General features: G+C 39.4%; 1 protein-coding gene across 1 annotated transcript; it reads right to left on the reverse strand.

Moving 5' to 3' along the window:
- Positions 1–5,256: 5,256 nt before the first annotated feature.
- On the reverse strand, positions 5,257–14,432 carry LOC147323253 (integrin alpha-M-like). The gene is made up of 23 exons (XM_086304883.1): positions 14,379–14,432; positions 12,506–12,656; positions 12,201–12,274; positions 11,942–12,062; positions 11,664–11,803; positions 11,391–11,537; positions 11,089–11,298; positions 10,850–10,983; positions 9,772–9,914; positions 9,511–9,665; positions 9,249–9,374; positions 8,855–8,928; positions 7,732–7,873; positions 7,544–7,642; positions 7,367–7,446; positions 7,198–7,284; positions 7,026–7,095; positions 6,832–6,930; positions 6,649–6,729; positions 6,418–6,528; positions 6,155–6,268; positions 5,965–6,075; positions 5,257–5,783 (listed from the first exon to the last, which is right to left on the reverse strand). Exons 1-23 carry the CDS (start codon positions 14,430–14,432, stop codon positions 5,691–5,693), a joined length of 2,616 nt encoding a protein of 871 aa, XP_086161009.1. The 3' UTR covers positions 5,257–5,690.
- Positions 14,433–14,766: the final 334 nt, after the last annotated feature.

Raw genomic sequence — 14,766 nt, forward strand, 5'->3', positions numbered from 1 at the left:
GAGGGTATCAATGCAACCTCTCAGACTGCGCACGCACAAACACAGAATGGAAGTGAAACAGATGGAGTAGCACGGCAGTGCAGCGTGTGATCTGGACACAAGTGATGGAGGCACAACTTGTAGAACATTAGCAAGCTCATCCGAGCCTTTTCGATATGGCCTCACAAAATTATCACGGCCGCACCAACCGTGAAAAGAGATGGACATTGCTGCTCAATTGCAGCTGCCTGGTCAATGTTTTTCATTAGCAATTTAGCAAAGTTGATGGTGGTGTGTGTGTCTGTGTGAGTGAAAGACAGAGAAGGAGAGCGAGAGACAGATTTTGTGTTATAAGCTTCATATTATCACTTCATGTTATAGACGCAGTGCGAGCACTCAGGTCGCATCAGAGCATTGGGCTGTATAGTGTGAGACCCTGCATCATGACCAACAAACTTCTAACCCCTGCAATTCAATCGTACAGTTTGAGCAGGAGCTGACCAACGCGACTGAAAAAATCGAACAATGTATGCCCAGCTGACTTTTCATTTTTTTCTGTTTAGGGTCAAATTGGTTTGATGTGTCAAGGTCCACAGTGACATGAAATAATAACTCTCCTCAAATGCATCAAACCTAAAGTAACGAGCCCCTTTTGACGTAAGGAGTAGAAAGCACAGATATTTGTTTAAAAATGTCGGGAGTAAAAGTCAAAAGTTGTCAAAAGTTGTCAAAAGTTCCGGTTAATACTTGTACAGCTGCTGTTATTGTGTATATATTTATTTATATTTCTTCATACATTCTTATATAGTTCTATATTGTGTATTTTGTTGTACAGTTATTTTATTTTCAACTTTAATTTATATATTTTATCTTATTCTTTCCCAGTTAAATTTACCCTTCATTCTAATTTGTGTTGTACAGTTATTTCATTTTTAACCTTAATTTATATTTTATTCCTTCCTAGTTAAATTTACCCTTTTTAATTTTTCATATTTATTTCCTATCTTATTCATAGCCTTTTCCTTTTTTTTGTTTTCTTTAGGTCACGAGCAGTTGTCCAAGCATTTCACCACATATTGTACTGTGTATGACTGTGTACGTGGCAAATAAAATTTGAATTTTGAATTTGAGAAAAATAAATACTCAAGTAGAAATACCTGTAAATTCTACTTAAGTACAGAAATAAATTGTCTGTACTTCATTATTTCCCACCTCTAGTAGTAGATAATATGATGCATGTTTTAAAATGTGATTAATTTAATACTGCCTAAATTTCAAAATTTTCTAAATACTCAAGAATTTGGAAAATTGTAATTTCATTCTTTAGGATGATATTCCAGGCTCTGATGCTTTAAGAATAAAGATATATAATACAAGACTTGATCTGTGTTTTGTAATACAAGTTGAGAAAGAGCACAGAGGTTGAAGAGGCCACTACCCTCTTCCACATTTAAACGTTTCTTCCTTCTTTTTTCTAGTCTTGTAAGATGCATCAGTCTAACCTTGCTGCTAAGACTTGTGATGGCCAGGTCAAATATTTTTAGCATATTGTTTCTCAATGTAAGATTGCAATTGCTGAACCACACCTTTCTTTGAGTACAGCTAGTTTGATATTGTAGCAAACATGTTTTTTAATACATGTGCATAAAATGTTTTGATATTAGGTTAAAATGTTACATTTAAGCAAAAAGCAGCACAATCTCATTTTTGACATTTATTTTGTTACTGACACAGATGGTGTGGATATTTAAAGCTGTGCTCATTTTTCCTTAAACCCAGCTGCTATATAATATCTCCACCTGAAAACCCACTCCAGACTTTAGAGGGCATTTGAACAATAATAAGTTTGTTTATCAACTGAAAATATTGGCAAATTCATTGAAGATGCATCATTTTAACCTGGCTGCTAAGACTTTTGAGGGCCAGGTCAAATGTGCAGGTCAAATATTTTTAGCATATTGTTTCTCAATGTAAGATTGCAATTGCTGAACCACACCTTTCTTTGAGTACAGCTAGTTTGATATTCTAGCAAACAATTTCTTTAAAAATACATGTGCATGAAATGTTTTGATATTAGGTTAAAATGTTACATTTAAGCAAAAAGCAGCACAATCTCATTTTTGGCATTTATTTTGTTACTGACACAGATGGTTTAGAATTTAAAGCTGTAAAGTCTTTTACTTCTATTGTCACGGTCCTGGGCCTGTGGCCCAGTGTTTTGATTCTATATTATTGTTTATTGGGTCCTGTTTTGCTTTTCTAGATTTCTTGTCCTTCTGGGTTGTGATTTCTAGCTCTTAGGTTTAGTTCTACCCTCATGTTCCTCCTGTTTCCTCTGTACTGTGTTAGTATTGTCTCTGAATCCTGCCTGCTGTTTTTCCAGCAATAAAGCTGTGCTTTTCAAGTTTATCCCACGTGTCCCCGTGAGTTTGCGTTTGGGTCCAATCCCTGCCTGCCACACAGCCGAAACATGAGGGTAGAACGCGACCATTACACGGACCCAGAAAACCGCTCCCAGCTGCGTGAGCGTCAGGATGCTGCCTTTGCCCAGCTGGAGGAGGAGCTCCGCTGGAGGCCGTGGCGCACTCCTGACTATGGGCGGATTTTCCGAGGAAATCGGCTGGCTTTCGGAGGTCCCCGAAGTTGCCAAAAGCCTCCGCCTGTTGCCCCGCTCGCACCCAAGCCTCGGCCGCTTCAGGTGGGAGTGCTCAGTTTTTCTTCTGATGCTCATGCGCCAGCCTCTGCATTGCCGTCCTGCACGTCAGAGGCTCAGCTGTACACCCCGTCAGATTCCTCACCTCAGAGGAAGCGACGCTCACGCCGCCGTCACTTTTCACCTGCTGAGCAACTCCCGGTGGTGAGTCATAATGACTGCCTTTCACACATTCCACCTGAAGCCACAACTGAGAAGAACGATAAACTCACCTCTGATCCATGGGGAACTTCCCTTATGGATGATGACAATGACTGGGAAAATTATTTTCATTCAGCTCCCTGGGAGGGGGGATTAATTAAGGACAAGTCAAACTCTTCAAACCCTTTAAACACTACTAAAACAAAGACTGTAAAGCGTGGTGGAAAAAGTGCAAAATTCATTTTTGATAAGTTTGTTTTTGCTGACCCAGTACATTTTAACCCTGAGCCTGCCCATTCTAAGACTGTTTTTTCTGGGCCCAATCCTTTGCCTACTTGTGTTCCTGCTCCCAGGGCAGCTCGGGCCCAGCGTACCCCTGCACCCGTATCAGTTCCTCGGGTGTGAGAGTCTGGGGCCCAGTTGGTCCCTGCTCTGGTTTCCAGGCCGACTGAGGCTCTGTCAGTCTCTGCACCCCCTACCAGCGCCTCGGGTGAGAACGGCAGCTGCCCAGCCGTTGCCGGTGCCTGTCCTGGCTTCCAGGGTGAGGGGGGCTGTGAACCAGTCCACCCCTGCACCCATGCCGGTCCCCAGGGTGAGGTCAGCCAGGATACAGCCCGTCTCCGCACCCATACCTACTCCTGGGGTGGGAACGGCTAGTGTCCGGCAGGTGCGTGCACCCGTTCTTGTTTCTGCTGAAGGCTCAGGCAAGCCCGCCCAGCAGTCCTCCCTGTGTTCCAGAGGCTCAGGAGAGTTAAGTCCACAACCATCATCACCACCATCACTACTGCATGCATTTCAGTCTATAGCTCAGTCATTGGCTGTATCCCAATTGAGGGTCTGCAGCCTTAAAGTACGCAGCCTTAACGGTCCACAAGGGCCGCGTACTCAAAGACCGCTAAGGCCGGAAATGCGAGGCTTGTGAAATGGGACAGTCTAGCCTCCGTCGCGCTGCCCAAGTTGCCTAGCAACCATGATACTAACAGCTGGAAACGTTTCATACAGCTTTGTTTGACAGAAATGAAGGAGAAAATCTTTTGTTCATTTGTTTGTTTGTTTCTACATGAGCTTTGATCATTCTCTGTAAGATTAAGCTCAGCTATTGAACGGCGTATATTTTAAAGTAAAGGCTTTAAAACCAAGTTAGTACAAACGTCACTAATGTCACATAACTTTGCCGACATGTGGCCAACAGTAATGTTTTAATGTTCTTCGTTATTAAACATTTGCACATAAGTGACATAATATTCAGTACTTACTTAAAGTTTACTCTTCGGGCGCCCCTCATCTGCCGTTTTTTTTGGCAAAATTATCCACACAAACCGCCGCGCTATGCATTCTGGGATATGTTGGGCCACGAAGTCTACACCGCCACATCCTTAAAATTCAGGGAAATGAAGGACGCATTTGAGGGCCGCATTTCGAGCAGCCTTCGAATTGGGACAGCCTTCGTCGCGTCGCTGTGACGTAATCGGCCTTAAAATGGGGCCTTTAAGGCTGCAGACCCTGAATTGGGATACAGCCATTAGCTCTGTTAGCAGCCCAGTCCATAGTTCAATTTCCTGTGTTACTGTTAGCTCACCCCTTAGCCCACTGTGCAGCTCAGCCATCTCCCCAGTGTTCAGCTTAGTCATTTGTTCCACCACCTGCCTTCTGTTCAGCCAGTGGTCTCTGTCCCTACTGGTCATGCCACGTCAGCTGGGGGGCCCGAGGAGCCCGTCCAGCCTCATGCCACGTCAGCTGGGGGGCCCGAGGAGCCCGTCCAGCCACCACCTGGGGCTGCCACGCCGTGGCCTGCAGCACCTACGCCGTCGCCTGGTTCAGCTTCAGCTTCGCCGTCGCCTGGTCCAGCTTCAGCGTCGCCTGGTCCAGCTTCAGCTTCTGCACCAGCCTCAGCTTCTGTATCAGCCTCGCCTGGTCCTGCAGCTGCCACGCTGCCGACCAAGCCACATTCTGCACCTCGGAATCGCCGGCCACTTTCCGGGCCACCAGCTGGACGTTATCGCCGTCGAGGTCGGCCCCCAGAACTGTTTCCCCGTTGCCGTCTGCACGGTCGGCCCCAGAACTGTTTCCCCGTTGCCGCCCGCACGGTCGGCCCCCTGAGTTATTGGTGAACTGTACGCCAGTGATTTTTTTGTTTTTTTTGTTCCGTTGAATTTATCCCCCGTGTCCCCGTGAGTTTGCGCTTGGGTCCAATCCCTGCCTGCCACACAGCGGAAACATGACATCTATAGCACTGTTTTGTAAAATGATGGTCCTTTTGCCAATACATAAATTATGCAAGAATATGCTGATGTTATCTTCTTATTAAAAGTGAGATAATAAGTCAAATAAGAATGAAAAAAGGAAGCATAGTTGCGTTTACATGCTGCACAGGATAGACACTGATGATTAGTTAAAAATTCACATCACAAAGCTGACAACACATATTTTATTGTTGATCAGATTAGAGAGTAAAATTCTTCACCAAAGAAAAAGTCACCCTGAAAAGACACTTCCAACCATAATCCATCACAGGACTTTCACAGACTAAATTTAATCTCATCTAATTCATTTGAGAATGCAGACTTTGTGTCTCCTTTGTCCTCGGGTGTCTAAAGTTTAAGGCATTGATTGACAGTTGTATTTTTCTGCTCGGATGATTTAATTTCAGCAGTTTTCTGCTTCTGAAGGTAGTGGAAGGACACAGCTAGGAGCCTCTATATTAGATAATAGTAAATGAGCAAGCAAAGGAGTAATTTCAAACACAGCAAGCTATCTTTTGTTGACTCAATCAAATGTGGTAGTATGGACATTGCTACACACACTGGGCCTTAAATTTTTCATATAGAGTAAATGTACAACTACAAATATGATTTTCTTATTCTGCTGTGAGTGCACTTGCATCATTCCCTGGACCATCTTCTGTACTGTCGTTCATCATCTGTTTGTATTTGCTCTTGAAAAACCCAGCCTAGAAGTGCAAGGAAAAAACATTAAAAGGCAGATATTGTGTATTGCAGTTGCAAACAAAATGAATGAAAATAACTATATGAGTGACTATAAAAACCTTTAACCTTTGTTTAACTGGTCATGATCTCTAAAAATCTTAAAGCTATGTAATGAATTGAAAAAGTGTAAGAAGAGTCTTTCACCTTATACAGGCCAGCAGTGAGTAAAGCCAGAATAGCCAACCCTCCCAAGCATCCTCCAATGATCGCTTTAGTGAAATCTGGCTTAGGGTAAACTTCTACCTCTGCTACAATCTGAGAGATGACGAGACACAATGTGGATGACATTTAAGCTCTTGTACATCTCAAACAAGAGAAAGTAATGCTAAGTCACCTTGCGAACAGGAGGATTGTTGTAAGACCCTGTTGAAAAGTAGATGTATTGTTCTTTGTCATACTCCACAGTGGCTGTACTGGTCAAGAGGAATTTAGCAGATTGAAGTCCAATCTATGGAAAAAAAAAATAGACTAGGATGAGGCTGAATTAAAAATATTGTTCAATTTAAGGGAGAAATTGTTATCATATTCAAGTACATAAGACCACCTATAATCCAAATATGTATAAATCATTTATAAAAAAAACTACCCTTTAATTACCTGCTCTATCCATCCTGAACTGAGGTTGGCAGAGATTTCGTATGTCCTACTCTGCAGTCTTCCCATGAAGGTGTTGCACTTGAACACTCTGCACATGGCTACAGAGCAGTCCTGCAGGTGATTTAAAAAAAAATTGAATGAAACAAATCTGTGATTCAGTACAAGGTTATGTTTTGAATCTGCACCATGGTTCAGTTTTAACAGGTAGCAAAAGTGCAGAGGCATACTTACCACCACTTTATTCTTTTGTATCTTTGGAACAGAATCTGTGACATTTGGTGCTTCATCATTTCCTCTCTGACAGTCTGCAATCTGAAATACACTTACATTAATTTCAGGGTGATTGATCCTAATTTTAGCAAATTCACCCATCACACAGCTAATTGTGACCCATTTTTGTATCTTTTCTATTACCTGTAGGCTGCTCAAATTCACCCAAATCTCTTTTTCATCAAGCTTCACTGGAACCTTGATCACCACAGTGAAATTAAGCGCTCTGATATAATTTGTTACCTAAAACATGGGGAGAAAAGACAAAGGCAGTCAAGCATTATAATGGTTAGGTCTAATTCACACAATAATATTTATTATATTTTATTATATTTTACCGTGACTGATTGTCGAACCGGTTTCTGCAAATTATTTATCCCAAAAGTAAAATTGCTGTAGCTGAGGGTGCTAGAAAGATTTAAACATTTAAACATTATATAAATAATGTGTAAGACAAAAGAATGTTGGCTTGCAAATAATTTCCTTTGTTACAAATACAAACACACGTACTTTTCAAATGTCATGGAAATGCTGTATTTCACAGCAATCTCTTTCATTTCGTAGCTTTCACTCGTAGTAGTGTTCTCTTGATTTCCACTGAAAGAGAGAAGTGAAATGGTTGTACTGTATCTGTGGGGTTATTAAACAAGGAGTACCTAAATGACCAAATGAACAGTACCTGGTGGCATTTGCAGTGACAAAGATCTTTCTCGCAAGTCGACTGTTGGTGTCAATCCCATAGGAGACAATGAAGAAAGCCTTAATTGAAATAAAGGAGAGAAATCTTGATTCCCTCACATCTTTTTACTAAACTGTGCAGAAGTGAGAAGAGAAAATTGCATCAAAAAAAACAAACCTCAGTTTTGCTCTTGAAAATTGGCTTGTCAATAGTACAGTCTGTCCTTCCTCGGGATAAACCATCTTCACTGTCCAAGGATTTGCACTCAATTCTTCCCTTTATTAGTAAATAAAATGACTTCTGGATGCACTGGGAGAGCAGCAGATCAGTGATGAACTGATAAAGACTTGATCCTGATGCCTTACCTGCTGAATGGTGAACTTCCTGTAGGAGAGTCCAGCTGGGTACGTGAGAATAACGCGACTGTTGTAGGAGTTTTCTCCTCTGTTCTCCACTGTGACTGTGACATTCAAAAGCTCATCAATGCCCACTTTAACCTCTGAGGATCTGACAGAGGACGAGAATAAAGGAAGAGGAAAACAGATTGCACTGTGTTGGTGAGCTTTCCATAAGCTAAATATAGCATGTATTTGTGTTGAATTCTAACATACTATGTTAGAATTCAAAATATGTAGTATGTAACATATATGCTGTGCTTCAATGCTGATGCTGTTTTATTATGTTTTGTGTATTGGTCAAATCTTTGAGCCCTTTTAATGTATGACACTTATGTATGTGTTGTATGTGAAAGGCCATATTTGCTGGTTTTTCGTATCTTTTTGAAATATGAATGACTTTTGTATTTTGTTTTATTAAGAACCTGAGGGCCTGAAGTGGAGGTGTCTGGGTGCCTTTGGTGGGGGCATTTGCGCTGTGTTTTTTTATGCAACCCCGGTTTAACCTGCAGATTAGTGTGAAGGTGTGTAGAGAAGAGATATACGTGAATTGGCAATTTTTTGATACTCTTTTCATCTAGGAGCCCATTTGCCCACTGGTGAGCTGATATGCTGTTGATTAATTTTGTGCAAGTGGATTGATGCCTCTTTTGTTTCGTGTTTCTTTAATAATTGTCAAAAAAACAGCTTCTTGAGTATTTGTCTCTGTGTAAAGAATAATGGACCATGATGCTTTCTTGGTGAATTGTAAAGTTCTCGACAAAATATATAATATAATATATCCATCCATCCATTCGCTTCCGCTTATCCTTTTCAGGGTTGCGGGGGGCGCTGGAGCCTATCCCAGCTGTCATAGGGCGAGAGGCGGGGTACACCCTGGACAGGTCGCCAGTCTGTCACAGGGCCAACAGACACGCAAACACGGGGAGAACATGCAAACTCCACACAGAAAGACCCCGGCCTGATGGTGGAATTGAACTCAGGACCTTCTTGCTGTGCGGCAACAGTGCTAACCACCGTGCTGCCTTATATAATATAATATAATATAATATAATATAATATAATATAATATAATATAATATAATATAATAACCTGGTGAAGTTGAAGTCCACTTTTAGGTCATCAACACATTTGTTGTCAGTGCCGCAGTTGATCTCAAACCCTAACTATGGAACACAGCATGATGTGAAAAGTATGTATATTACACATTATTTACATAATAAATGAAACATCGGTGAATCCAACGAATAATCTGTTTGTTCTGTCATCTAACTTTACTTTTACATTTTTGTTAATCTGAACAAATTGAATATTCTTGATACGCTTTTGGAAAACAGCAAAGTCCTTTTCACACCCAAGAATTCTTCGGTAGAAGAAGTGTTAGTCAATTTTATGGCAACAAAAAGTTAATTCAGAAAAATAAGGTCAAAACTAATGCTGTGTTCTTCAGTTCATGTCCAGCTAGTACATTTTTAAAGGTATTTACAGGATAAATTATTGTTGTTTGAGCCTGCTGAGCAAGGCTTGGTCTGAGATTTGTGTTGGAAGGAAAACCGTCAAATGTGAATTTGAGCTCATTGGAAAGTTGATTGAGAGCATCGTCTGGGCAGGCCTGCAAAAAGACAGCAGTGTTAGATTTAGGTTCCGTGTTGGAAGACTCTTAAAAGCAAAATGGAAAACAAAATCTGCTGTTCACCAAATTGAACCTGATTTTTGGTTATATTAGTTTTTCTCTGATGTTGTTTTACCTCAATAAAGAAGTTTACAGTTGAACAGTTTGGTGTACTTAAGTCAACAATGACCGATCGAGGCTCCTCTCGTTGTTTCCCACTGATGTAAGCTCGGTTGTTTGGAGGTTTGCGAGTAGCATCGAGTGTAAAAGTATAATTAATTCTAGCTTGAGCTGGAATAAATCAGAGTTTAAAATGTTACAAATGTACATACACTAAAAAATGAAAATGGATGGGCAGTGCCATTTTGATTTTGAAAAAGTTAGGAGAATAAAGAACCTCGATCAACTGTAGACACTCTGCTCATGGTAAAGCAGACTGTAGCTGTGTTCTGCAGTGGTTTTGAGCAGCTTACATTCTGAGTAGGGATTTGGTTTGGGCTGAATGACACCTCGACTTCAACCATTACAATAGGTCTTGATCTGGAAAAAAGGAAAAGCACATATGAACAACATTTGGTTTTTCAATTAGTACAGCAGCTTTCTGGGTAATGTAGTCATTTCCATTTCTGCTTGGAAATTATTTTTTAGAACAACAAGGCTACTGTTATAAATTACGCATTTTATTTTGAGACTTCAGTCTCAACCAACCACATTTATTCCACCTTTAGTCACCAGAGCACCTCTCATTATGCAACCCAATATGATGGCAAAACGTGTAATAGACACCAGACCACCATTTTTATTTCACGCTTCTGCAAAACATGAAGTGGACACGCATGCAGTTGCATTTCTGCATGCAAAAGTTGTATTACCAGCACAGGGAGATAACATATGTAAAGACAAATCAATAGTGAACACAAAACGTATAAAGAACATTTCAAGGTCCTTAATTGCCAAAAACGTTTAAGCTAGGTGTCTAATATGTATAAACATGTAAATGTGTTAATAATGTCTGCTAAAACGCTTTCCTGTGATAATGTTCACGTCGGATTGAAATAAAATCGCTCCCTCTGCTGTTACGGCAGCTTACTGCAACTTCGCATGCATGTCATGTTTTGCCATTTTCCTGGGTTCCATCATGTCGCAACGAAAAAATTTTTTATCTCATGATCAGAAAGGCTTTTGACATGATAAACTTTAAGTCATATAACGTGACTTCTGGGAGAAAAAAATAGATGCCTGTTTTATCCTGCATATGTATTCCATTAAAGATTAAAAATTACTTTTCATGAATCACTTTATCATTGATGATGATTTATGATTCATTATTATATTATATAAAACCAATGCACAGGTCTTCAAATTGACCTAATCGTTTGACAGTTGGCGCATTCATTTGACATTGACAAAGTTGGTAGACATACCACAGACAATAATAACACATGACTGGAGTATCTATCTGGACTGTGACTTACCTCAGTAAGACAACCGTGCCCTTTGAACCCACCGCTAAGTCAGGTAGTTTATCACCACTCTGATCAAAAGACGACTGACTGATTGTCACTCCAAAGAACTTCAGTCCTGACTGGACCTCAGAGCCAGTAATTCTCTGTGTACGTGAAATATTTTAATTAATCAAACTTTATTGTATAGATATGGGCCTTAAATGATAACTGTGTTAATATATCCTCGTGAGTTCTTTGATGCTGTGTACCTGTGAGTAAGTAGGACTGATTCGTCCTCCTTCACTGTGGAATATGTAGATGCTGCCTTCACCATTATTCTCCAAAGGTGCTCCAACTGCCAAATCCCTGAATCCATCTGAGTTTAGATCAGGCAGCACAGCAAGAGAAGAGCCGAACCTTCCTTTGACAGCTAAATGTCCTCTTAGTACTAACGGATCATCAAAATTACACTCTACAAACTAAAAGCAGGAGAGTGAATATTATATGGTTATTAAGAAAGTTGAAAAATAAACTGATTCATTTAATTGCAGTACATAAAATTGTGATTTACCAAACCAGTTAGTCTGCAAACATAAACTCTTCCCTCTCTATCAGGCTCCGTGTACATTGGGGCTGATATGAAGATCAGATCAGTGATGTCATCATTATTTATGTCCATGGTACACACCTCTGCCCCGAAATATGCACCAGTCTGATACTGTGTAAGAAACACATTATTGATGAAAATAGTCACATAAAGCCAAATGACAACAATTTGTATTTAAGAAAGTATTTACTACCAGTTAATAATCCCATTCGGTTTGGTCTTGCTGTAAATACATACCTGTGATGCCAACGGCTCAATCTTTTGGTTTTCAAAGCTTTCTCTATTAACAGCGACCACAGCTCCTCTGTGTTTATATCTTGGAGCACCAACAATTGTCAGGGAACCACTTTGGGTTTTAGCAGTTGCCATGGAGTAACCTAGAATTTAGGTAGGCAAAAAGAGAAGATAGATATAAAATCTGATATACGTATTTGTGTGAAAGAATTACAGCAGAGCTGTGTATATACATGATTACATGTGTATGAGTTAGATTGTTAAAGCTGTAATATTCTTACCAAGATAACTGTCAGGCTCAAAAGACACATCCTCATATGTTTTCACCTTCTGGCCTCCTGTTGTGTATTGCACGTAGCCTCCCTTCCACTGGTTTGCACCAACAATAGACATCTGAATTCCCTACAGTGCAGACAGGAAATACATTTTATAACCAATTTATTTTACCTTTAAAATCTGGACTCTTGTTTTTATAAAAAGTGTTTGAATCTCTCTTTCTATGACTAGACTGTCTGGTGAGTTTCAGGTAGTTTTAATTACCTCGGGCACAATAACTGCACTGAATCCCTCTTGAGACATTTCCATTTTCAGTGAGACTCCACCGGTTTGAGATCCTGTAAAAATATAAAATATAAAAAGGTTTATTGATAGACACAACACAACGCATTACACTAGTAATTTAGTGTAATGATATCTGTTTATTATAAAGGTGCCTCAATAGTTATTTTTCATTTCACCAATACTTCGTGAAATCGACCTTTAGCCTCAAGCAATGATACAATAATGCAATGTAACATTTACAGAAATTGTATCAAAGCTTGCTAAATGTTAAATATATAATTTACCTTCAATGGAAAAAATTTTGTCCTGCAAACTCTGCTGGATTATTTCAAGTGTGTTGAAGTTCTGCACTTGAAACACGTGATTGTCTGAGGGAGACGATGCAATGGTGCGTAGTTCTTTTTCTGCTTCAGGCTTAATAAATGCATTCCCCACCTAGGGTTGTTTAAAACATGTGTTTACATTTAATGCAAAATTATTTACTGATTTTATTAAAACTTTAATACAGTTTAATACAAAGATTAATACAGTCTGTTTAATACAGACATTAATACAATATCCATTATTAATTTAGCTTTTTTATTTATTGAAATTTATTGAAATTAGATACCACTCATAACTCATAACAGCCATTGCCTCAAGGCGCTTTATATTGTAAGGAAGACCCTACAATAATACATACAGAGAAAAAACCAACAATCATATGACCCCTGATGAGCAAGCACTTTGGGAAGGAAAAACTCCCTTTTAACAGGAAGAAACCTCCAGCAGAACCAGGTTCAAAGAGGGACGGTTATCTGCCATGCAGATGCAGAGAGGTCTATTAACACATAGTGAGTGAGAAAGGTGACTGAAAAAGAAATAATCAATGCATCATGGGAATCCCCAGCAGCCTACGTCTATTGCAGCATAACTAAGGGAGGATTCAGGGTCACCTGATCCAGCCCTAACTTTATGCTTTAGCAAAAAGGAAAGTTTTAAGCCTAATCTTGAAAGTAGGGATAGTGTCTGTCTCTCGAATCCAAACTGGAAGCTGGTTCCACAAAAGAAGGGCCTAAAAACTGAAGGCTCTCCCTCCCATTCCACTTCTCCCAATCTAGGAAGAACAAGTAAGCCTGCAGTGCGAGAGCAAAGTTCTCCAATGGGGTGATATGGTACTATAAGGTCATTAAGATAAGATGGAGCCTGATTATTTAAGACCTTGTTTGTGAGGAGCAGGATTTGGAATTCAACAGGAAGCCAGTGAAGAAACCCAATAGAGGAGAAATTAACATTAACAATAGTGTAAAAACAGTGTGATGATACGGCCCAGATTTCCATGGTTTCTGTGTAGGTGGCTCATTACTTTGCTCCATATACTGTAGGAACATGTGACTGTAGTCTAATAAATAACCAAAACACATTATTAGTATAAATTTTAAACATTATGCAGGTTTAAATAATGGAGGTACTTACCCCAATAGCAAATCGAACAATGTTTTGATTCCCTGCTTCCTGTGCTGCATTTCCCAGGTCATACCGGTCATTAGATTCTCCATCAGTAATTACTATCAAGACTTTCTTCACATCTGGTCTGGAACCTCTTTGTGGTGTGAAAACATTGTTTCTGTCAAATTAAAAAATAAACAAATCTAATTTCAACATAAAACATGTTTTTACAGTGCACATTTTGATCATAGAGTAAATTGCATGAATGATTATTATTTTGCATGCATCCATTTGTTTTGTATAATCGCTCATGGACATTTTAGTATTTTGAAAATCTAGTTAATGCAAATTCTTCTTTTAAAACTCTTGCATCAGTCAATACAGAAATTATCTGCACAGGAAGTCTGTCCAGATGATTTAACTGTAGTGCTTCAGTAATATCATTGCAACCCTTACACAACATGTCTGATGCCTCCAGCTGTATCAGTAGATCCCCCCAGCTGTGTGATTCCATCGATTTCAGTCTTTAGTGATCCAGATGAGGAAAATTTCTTGAAATAAAAATGAACCCGAGGTAAGGAGGAAAACTGGGAAACAGAAAACTGAAGAAAGGGAGAAACAATATAAAAAAAATATAAAATAGCCTTTTTTTATGGAGATAAATGAAAAGCGGGTGAAACTATTTGTGTCTGTAATACGATATAACTGAAAGGTAGTACAGTGTCTTACCTGTGCATCAATTGACAGAAATGCCTGGATTAGATCTTCCACAAACGTCGTCATTGTTTGAAAATCAGAGACAGATACGCTGCCTGAACCATCCAACAGAAAAGCAATGTCTACTTGTGTCGGGCACACTATCAAATAAATGAATTGAAATTGATTATTTTAGGTGAATTTTAACATTTTAGCAAATCGACTATGAATACCCACATATTTAGACAATTAGTATTTTATAAGAAGAAAGAAAAGAAGAAATTAAGATTAAGATATTAAATTAGTTTAAATGAGTCTTAAAACTGCTTACAGAAGCCTAATTTAGTTATTAAGCTAATTTAGTTATTTGTAGCCTTGATTTTTGCATTCAGTTCTAATTACTTGTATTTTCTTCCTGTAT

This window comes from Aulonocara sp. 'chitande type north' Nkhata Bay, linkage group LG8 (assembly GCF_057382095.1).
Source record: "Aulonocara sp. 'chitande type north' Nkhata Bay isolate Kocher_YH1m ecotype deep benthic linkage group LG8, A_spYH_male_GT1.1, whole genome shotgun sequence".
NCBI lineage: Eukaryota > Metazoa > Chordata > Actinopteri > Cichliformes > Cichlidae > Aulonocara > Aulonocara sp. 'chitande type north' Nkhata Bay.